Genomic DNA, 8,621 nt, shown 5'->3' on the forward strand with positions numbered 1-8,621 from the left:
TATGTTTTCTTGTGAGATATACTGCCAAGGCCAAATCGCAGCCTCTGTCCTTCCATGCTTTGGCACAGTGTGTTTACATGTATGGCATATGACTAATGTCCGGGAGCATAGTGTGACAACCTGGATAAAACCGTTGCCCTTTCACCACTATATTTAAACCTTTAGGTCATTTCAGCAAAGGTGTTGTGACTAATTAGGTTTCTCATATAACAAGAGCAACCTTGTATTGAAATTAAGTCTTGGTCATAAAAAGGCACAGGGTTTTAGGAACACTATCTCATGTCCTGTGTACTGAGAAATGTAGTCATACATACAGTATTTTCTGCTCTGTGTTAGTGTTGCTCCAAGATAATTACCCAATCTAAAATCCCATAGAAATGCAGTGATCCACAACTGCCATTTAGCTATAATGCTACAGAAAGACATTAAGCCAATGAAAACTGAAAAGTTTTATTAAAAAAACACAAACACCCACAACAGAAAAGGCAATCGGGACATTATCTGTGGTACTTTAAAATGCTAAATGATAATTGTGAGCCACTAGTCAAAATAAAAACATAAATACAATATTGTTGCTCACAACTGGAAACTGAAAGTTACAGTTTGGGCATTCTGGCTGCATTCAGGCGCATGGACACACAAGAGGCTCCAGCTGCGTAGCGCATCTCCTTTATCATCCCAGTCCACTGTTTCTTATCGTCTTCGTACCTGATAAGAGAGGTGAAACATGTTACTGTACAACACAGGTGACAGAGCCTATCCTGGATTCTCTTGAAATGAGAGGAGTGCTTCTACTGCAGAAAAAGTCAACAAATCAATATCATATATTTGTTATACTAATATATATAATGTAAAGAGTGAACACATACTGCCAGATGTCAATGATTTCACTGGGTGCACACTCTTTGTTCTCCATCTCCATGATGGCGAAGCCTCCTATGGCGTACAGCAGCCCTCCACAGCTGACCAGGTTGACTGAGCTCCTCTCCTGGGGAAAGTCTGTGAAGGGCGACCACCTGGAACGAGGTACATTGACTTTAGTTAATGTGATCTCTCTAAGCTGTTATTTTCTGGTGAAAATCTGTTTCAGGTTTATATGTGGGCCACAAACATCTGGGCCCAGTCATGTCAAATTCGTGTTGGTGGATTTGATCCTAAGTCACTTACGTTATTATATGTTATACATATAATATTTACTAAATTACTGGAGAGATGGCAATACAATGATATCAAGATCACATTGTACAGTATCTTGGTATCAATATTGATTTTAGGCATCTAAAGGTATCAAAAAGCTATTATTTTACAGGCATTTTATTGAAAAAGTCTTTTGAATATGGCCGAATTCTATTTAAAAATGAGAATAGCATGTAAAACATTATACAGGAAATAATTTAATCTATTGCAAAATGAGATATGCTTCCAACAATAAGGATGTCAAAAAAAAAAAAAGTATTGTTATCCAACAGTACCTAACCCTGCACAGCACTTTGTAACTTTATAGATAGGATACAAATAAAGTTGATAATAATGATTAAAGCACATACTTGTTGGTTCCAAAGTCATAGGCTTCACTTGCAGCTGTGAGTCCGTCTTCATTGACTCCCCCAGCCACAATGATCTTCCCATTGTGGATAACTGCCCCAAACATGGATCTGGGAGTCTTCATAGAGGCCACCTCCTTCCACTCTGACTTCTTGTGGTTGTATGCAAACATCTTACTGATTGCTTTACTATATCAGTAAGACAAAAGGATTGACAAAAAAAGGTTAAATTCACATGAAAATCTGATTCCAATCAGATGTTAAATATTTAACAAATAAAATGTTCTTGCATAGCAATCTTACTTGTCATCTGTTTTTCCTCCAATACAATACACCAGCCCGTTCTCAGAGACGACACTGTGGCCATGGATTTTCAGAGGCAACTTTTTGGTTTCAGTCCACTTCATTTTGCTAGTGGGCAGATGAGGAGAATATGTTTTACAATGGATACGCATCAGTACTTTCTATCAGAATACACTGAATAAACATATCTGAATGGTTGATCTACTGTACTGTACTCACTCAGTGTCATAACACATAACAGTGTCATGAGACTCATTGGACTGCAAATCTTTCCCTGCTACAGCAAAGATGAGATTGTCATATTCCCCCATGGCGAACAGACATCTGGGGGAGGGCATGGGTGGCAGAGCGGTCCAGTCACTGGCGAGGCTGTCCAGCTGAAACAGATACACTTTTAGATCTTTGATTCCTTTGTAAACAAAGTCAGGGGAAATGTTTTCTTATTCTTTTGTTCAGTACATCTAAAAATGTAAATCAAACATGCATTTTTTTCTACCTGATAGAAGTAACACTGTAATGAAGTTTCTTTGTCCTCTTCGTCTACAAACAATCCTCCCAAGACATAGAGATTATTCTTCTTTGATGCCAGACTGACATGGTTACGGGGGATTTGCTCAGCCATTGCAGCAAGAAAACACTCATTCTCAGGTCCATCATAGGCCACTGCAGCATTGTCATTGATCATCAACAGCATGCTTTTGGCGTACATGCCGTATCTGCGGTTGTCGTTCAGGTGGCCGGGCAACTTGCTGTCTTCTCCTTCTTCACCGTCCTGTCCTTTTTTTGTCTCAGGGAGTTTCCCTGCAAAGGCATCCTTGATTTCTTTGATTTTTTTGGCCACCTCAGGATCAGACTTGATAATGTCGTCCTTCTCCACCTTTTCCTTAAAATACTTCTCTGGGAGCAAACGGAAGCGAATGCAGTCAAAGGCCTCACTCAAGGTTTTCGTGCGGTTCTCCTTATCCTTCCTGATCCACTTCATCAGCGACTCGAACACCACCTCCTCTTTCTCTACATTCAAGGTGTCTGCTCCGATGATAGCAAAGAGTTCATGAGAGGCGAGCTCTAAGAAATCCTCATCCTTGACCATGGTTTCAAACCAATCTGCGACGTAGTCTCGAGCAGCAACTGCCAGTCTGGGGCAGTTGAGCATCAGTCCCAGTCTGAAGATGGCAAGGCAGTTTTTCTTTGACAGCTTCTTCTGGAGATAATTCACACAGACAGTGAAGACCGAGGGGATCTGGAAGCGGTTTGCAACAGCAAAAATATCCTGCACATTGTCGTCATTGATGTCAATCTCTGCTGAATACATGTAATTCACTATCATCTCCATAATAGTGGGGTCAAGATTCTCCAGAACAACCTCCTTCTTACTGCCCAGGTCCTTGCCATCTTCTGAGAAGTAAAGCTCACGGAAATAAGGACTGCATGCTGCCAGAATGAGCTTATGGCAGGGGAAGCTTCTGTCTCCCACCTTGAGAATACAGTCAATGAACTTGTTCTCATTCAGAAGCTCTTTGAGGCCATCCTGGAGCAAAGTGCTCTGAAACAGGCGCAGATCTTCCCTCAAGCCTTTGGGATCCATGCTGAATGAAAGCAAAAGGATGGAAGAGAGGCAGTTCGCACCTCGCTGTCCTGACGGGTGAAGACAGAGAACTATAGGCAGTCACATCACATCCACCTCAATATAACCGTGCCCCTCTAAATATAGCGAGCCACCCCATCCAGGAAGAATTCAGGTTGGCCAAATCGGAAAGCCGCCTGCATCACAGCTGTCATAAAGCAAAAACAACTGTGGATCCTTGTCACCCTAGTGATTAGTAACAACAATGTTACATGACCACACAGAAATAACCTATGAGTTTCATTTCATTTACTTGTATCTGTCCATCTAGCAGGGTGAAAAGACAGGCTTTCAAGGAACGCCAGAAAAAAACAATACAATGAAACATTTATCATAATGGCAGGATCATTATATACAGTATATCCTACCGTATACATTCAGAGCCATTGCTGGCATTTACTAGAAGCTTGTGTATTTTAAGAACATCTAAATGTGGAGTGAGTCACAATTCATTGATAGAAATGACCAGTTTCCTAAGCACAGAGTTATGGGATCAGTTGTGTGATTCAGTGTATGTGTGTGAGTCTATCCATGGGGGAATGACCTTACTAGTAGACGGGGTCAGTGAGCAGCTGCTGCCACAGCAGGTGACAGTTTGTTCTCTTTTGCTACTTGTAACATTCTTGAGCTTCTTTTGTAGTTTTGTATTGAGCCTGAGATCACTGTGTTCCCCCCACATACAAATTAACTGTACATTAACATGTGAGATAAATACAAACCTACTGTATTTATCAGAAATATTTGGAAGGTTAAAAAATGATGCACTCTCTAAAGTATATCTAAATACATTTATTCTGTTTACTTAAACAATCAAAAATACATTGCAATTTGCATATTATACTCAACAGTACATAAGATACCTTATACAATATATTATATAATATTACAAATAGGATCTATGTACAACTTTTACTCTGACCTATAAATAAATACAACATAATTGCTTATGTCATAGTGTCAAGTACATGTCAAGTACATACTTACAGTACATACATAAGTAAAACATTGTTTAGTAGTATTTCAGCCCATAACTTCCCACAGTCCTTGAAGTGTGAAGCCCTCCTTCAGCTTTTCAATGGCAATGCCCAGCTCCTCGGAGAACACCGGCTCCCGGTCTTGTTGCTTTGGAATGACAGCAAACAAATTAAAAGTGAGCAGAGGATTTAGAGAACAAAAGATATATAGAGCATATGTAAATCTGGGGTATACAATTACAGCTGAGGATGAAGTTGGTTGTGAGATTTTACCTTATTGCCATCAGCAAAGTAGGCCTGAAAACAAGCAAAAACAAAATCACACACAATTCATACAACTGAGCAAAATAAACGTGGCATTTTTACTGTAATGACAGGCTACTGCTGTTTGATGAGCAACGACATTGACAAACAGGAGCACTAGGCAACATAAATTCATGTTTGTGCCTCATTATGTTGGAGGTCATTAGCCACCAGCTATTCTGAGAGTGTGAAAACCAAACTGTAGAGTCCCAGGGGAAGGATGAGTGCAAGGCTGGGCAGAGGCCACACACACACACACACACACACACACACACACACACACACACACACACACACACACACACACACACACACACACACACACACACACACACACACACACACACACACACACACACACACACACACACACACACACACACACTCACAGTGAAGGCATCAGTCTGCTCATCAGGTTCAATCTCCACATCGTCAGGGGGCTGCTCCACTGTGAGCTCCTCCAGCGGCTGGGGCTACAAGCAGTGTTTATAAAAATAGAGCTATGACAACAACATCAACCGAACTGGGGGAAAGGCAAGACACACCGAAGTATTCAGTCAAAGTTATATATGGGAATGTAAACAAGAAAACAGTAGTGGAAATGACACAGTGACTCAAAAATGGACGTGTAATAACTATTGTATAAAAATTGTAATGGAGTGTTTTTTCCTGGTGTCTCTTTCTTAGATGTTTTAAATGTTATACTGAATTCATTCTAACATTGAGCATGTATGCCTACCTTTTCCTCCATTTCATAGTCCACTCCAAAGATGGGGTTGGCAGAGTACACCTTATGCAGCGAGTTGATCTCCTTCACCGCATCTTGAAGCTTATCCATTGGGTCGATCTTAAATCCAAGCACATAGCCTCCGGTCTAAAACCAAGAAGACAGTGTATGCTTGCGTCAAATTACAAGCTCAATTAGGTCAAGTTACCAAGACTCAAAGAGCAGGAAAAAACCCCCCAAACAGAATTAGAATAAGTTACCTGCTGCGAACTCTCTATCACCAAAGCCAAGCCAAACTTCGAGTCTCTTATTCTGATAGAACGCTTTTAGGAAGAGAAATTGAAAAATTAGATATGTATTTTGAACTGGAAAAAATATATGATTTTACAACAAACAAGTGCGCTAGTGCTTTATAGGTGCTCAGGTGTGTGTGTGCATCTGTAATTACGTGAAGAAATAAATAAAATAGAGCCACAGATTAGCAGTAAACTTTCCATCCCTGGATAAAGCAGAACCTTGTTTATTGGAACCAATCGAAAAAAAAGTACAGATCACTGCATTTTTGCCTCATTATACTCATTCAGTCGCCAGTTAGGAAGTCTGAGGTTTGGATAAGTAATGTTATTTAGTGCACCATACTTACGATCTGGAGATAAGGAATGCTGACGTTGAAGCTCTCATTCATATTGGCGTGCCACACAATCCGAACATTGGTGATAAAGAAGGTTCCAAGATTACCCTACAAGAAAGAAACCCAAGAAAACATTAACATGGACTGCATTTACACGCAAACTTAGAATCGGGTAACAGAACTCAGTCACTGATATTGCAAATTAATTATCTCAAATAAACATATCAAACACATGTTTATAACAAACAAATTTCAGGAAGAACCGCAGTACCTGGTCACTGGATAAATTCCAAACTCCGTTAATTTTATCATACACTTGCTCCCGAGGCAAGAGTCTGAGCTGCTTATTTTGAATAAGAGCGCCTCGCAGTTTCAGGTCCCGGTACATTTTGGAAGTCTCATAGGCCCTATAAGAAAACAATATACAGTTCATTTTTTTGTTTTTAACATGACATGCATTTTGATATGTGGCATGATATAAGAGAATAAAACATTCCATCAATATTTTTATACCTGTGTACAGAAATGACAGAAGTGAATAGCCGTGGACTTCCTGGAACCACATTTGTGAAAATGAACTCAAATCTCGTGTTGTTGGACTTTGTCAAGATGTAGAGCGCTTCGGTCTGGCCTCGCAGTTTCTGAGAAAGAGCAAGTAATGCAACTAACATGTGTCAGTCTTTATCAGTTCTATTTTATTTAGCACCCCCATCTGTGTTTCAAATTGATTGCCTGATCTTATGAGGCGGTAAAACATTTATTTGAAGTAAAACAGCATGTATGGGAAGATATATATACACATACACATACACACATACATACATATATATATATGTATATATATATATATATATATTTAAACATTACTGGACAAATACATTTTAATAAATTATAAATTAAACAAATACAAGGTTTACTTACTGAGTTAGCTGTCCTTGTTGTGATATTAATGATGGAATTGTAACCCACAGCTGAAAAACATAAAAACATCACTGATTTAGGATTAGCATTTAGGTTAGGCCTTTTCTTCATGTGGTTTCACACTTGGCTTCTTTCAACCATCTTAACACAGTGCTTTGTTAGCATTTTTTGCACATGTGAACACTCCAAGTAAAGTCAGATCCTTATGAAACAAACATGTTGGTTGAACATATTCAGTGTATATATGTCATGGTAAAAAATGCAAACAGGTTGCATTTTGAATAGTGCTGTTCCTTTATAGAAAAAATGAAAAGGACTTTGGAATCTCCAAATTTCACTATTTTGGAGCCAGATAATAGTTTGCAACTGTTGATGACTTACATGGTAGTTTTTATGCCAGAGTTCAAAATCATGTTCAGCCAATGTTGCATTTTACCAAATTCAAAAAGACCACTCTATATTTTCTGATTTTGAAGATAGTCTGTACAGTGAAAACAGTTGAGTCTTTTAATATATATGGCAAAATGATGCATGGAGACGTGAATTTGCTGTCTTGTGGTGGTTTTGGTCCACTTGAAAAGAACGAAGTTCATCCAGTTTGTCAAAGTACTGACTGGACAGAGGCCACACTACAATACCATGTAATTCCAAGAGAGGGCAGACATATCCATAAAGAATTATAAGGACGGGCTGCTGTTAGAGACTAACATGATCAAACCAACATATAACCAAATTTAAAGTACAATTCTGTGCATGCAACTGTACTCACACAAATTGACTCTTGGCAGGGCCAAAGAATGCCAGATGATCCTCAGGTTGGTTACTAAGAGTCTTCCTGCAAAATAAAGTGGACATGATCAACAGTTGTGTTATGCCCAGACACAGATGTGTTTTCTAGGTAACCCCCAACGTATCTACCTCGATCTCCGTTGTTTCCCTTCGTGTCCTCTATAGAGTCAAGGCAGTCTATCAACACCTCTCCTGGGCGAGTTTTCATCTGCCTGTATGAAGGATAGATTGTTTTAAGACTCAGTGATGCTTGCAGAGGAGAGGATTAGCTAACGTTAATTATATCATAGCGAGTTGAGGTAGCAGCATTGTGGTAAGCAATCTCTACAGTACAAGGTAATATATTGTAAACCATAGTATTGTCCCCACAGGGGAATATAACATTAAACACGATCATCGAGAATGGTCTTTCTTGTGATTATAACAGCAGGAGAATCTCTGGTTAGCGTCAGTTAGCTTGTTACTGACGTAGCTTAGCTGGTGAGCTAACTGGCTGCAGATAGCACAGATAGGGGAAATGTCAAATAAATCCAATGATGTAACTCACTGTGCTGTGATGTCGAATCTAACGTCTCTGTCTTCCCAAAGAGCATCCAAAACAGACGCCATGGTCGCAGGTTTACAATCTCTCTGGTTAGATCTAATGTTACACTTTGCAACCTTTTGTTAGTTACTACTGGCTAGCTGTCTAGCTAATCTGCAAGATCGACTCTAGCGTCAGAATCACCGTGGCAACAGACGGCAAGAGGAAGGGACAAACTGAACTGCGTCCAAAAACGTCAACAAGACAACAAGCTACTTGACT

The 8,621-nt window shown here is 39.6% G+C and overlaps 2 protein-coding genes across 2 annotated transcripts; both read right to left on the minus strand.

Annotated features, from left to right (window-relative positions):
* Window positions 1-476: 476 nt before the first annotated feature.
* On the minus strand, window positions 477-3,459 carry klhl41a (kelch-like family member 41a). Its single transcript, XM_071538114.1, has 6 exons — window positions 2,344-3,459; window positions 2,067-2,224; window positions 1,848-1,955; window positions 1,548-1,733; window positions 870-1,016; window positions 477-708 (listed from the first exon to the last, which is right to left on the minus strand). The coding sequence occupies exons 1-6, from the start codon at window positions 3,430-3,432 to the stop codon at window positions 597-599; spliced, it is 1,800 nt and encodes a 599-aa protein (XP_071394215.1). The 5' UTR covers window positions 3,433-3,459; the 3' UTR covers window positions 477-596.
* Window positions 3,460-4,368: 909 nt separating this feature from the next.
* Window positions 4,369-8,501, minus strand: bbs5 (Bardet-Biedl syndrome 5). Its single transcript, XM_071538124.1, has 12 exons — window positions 8,364-8,501; window positions 7,946-8,028; window positions 7,797-7,862; window positions 7,028-7,077; window positions 6,620-6,747; window positions 6,378-6,513; window positions 6,119-6,214; window positions 5,736-5,798; window positions 5,488-5,622; window positions 5,138-5,221; window positions 4,719-4,742; window positions 4,369-4,593 (listed from the first exon to the last, which is right to left on the minus strand). Exons 1-12 carry the CDS (start codon window positions 8,423-8,425, stop codon window positions 4,492-4,494), a joined length of 1,029 nt encoding a protein of 342 aa, XP_071394225.1. The 5' UTR covers window positions 8,426-8,501; the 3' UTR covers window positions 4,369-4,491.
* Between the last annotated feature and the right edge of the window lie 120 nt (window positions 8,502-8,621).

This window comes from Centroberyx affinis, unplaced genomic scaffold (genome assembly GCF_046629955.1).
Source record: "Centroberyx affinis isolate AG114_WGS23_722 - 3 ecotype Tasmania unplaced genomic scaffold, CSIRO-AGI_Caff_v1 ptg003208l_1, whole genome shotgun sequence".
NCBI classification, from domain to species: domain Eukaryota; kingdom Metazoa; phylum Chordata; class Actinopteri; order Beryciformes; family Berycidae; genus Centroberyx; species Centroberyx affinis.

Bases quoted from the DNA above. Each gene is read 5' to 3' on its own strand.
- klhl41a (XM_071538114.1), bottom strand. From the start codon at position 3,432: ATGGATCCCAAAGGCTTGAGGGAAGATCTGCGCCTGTTTCAGAGCACT. The intron at 1,956-2,066 runs GTGAGTACAGTA...TCTGCCCACTAG, and splicing joins GTTATGTGTTATGACACTGA to CAAAATGAAGTGGACTGAAA. The intron at 1,017-1,547 runs GTATGTGCTTTA...ACCTCGTTCCAG, and splicing joins TATGACTTTGGAACCAACAA to GTGGTCGCCCTTCACAGACT.
- bbs5 (XM_071538124.1), bottom strand. From the start codon at position 8,425: ATGGCGTCTGTTTTGGATGCTCTTTGGGAAGACAGAGACGTTAGATTC. The intron at 6,514-6,619 runs GTATAAAAATAT...GTTTTCTTATAG, and splicing joins TCTGTCATTTCTGTACACAG to GGCCTATGAGACTTCCAAAA. The intron at 4,743-5,137 runs GTGAGTGTGTGT...GCTTGTTTTCAG, and splicing joins AGCAGACTGATGCCTTCACT to GCCTACTTTGCTGATGGCAA.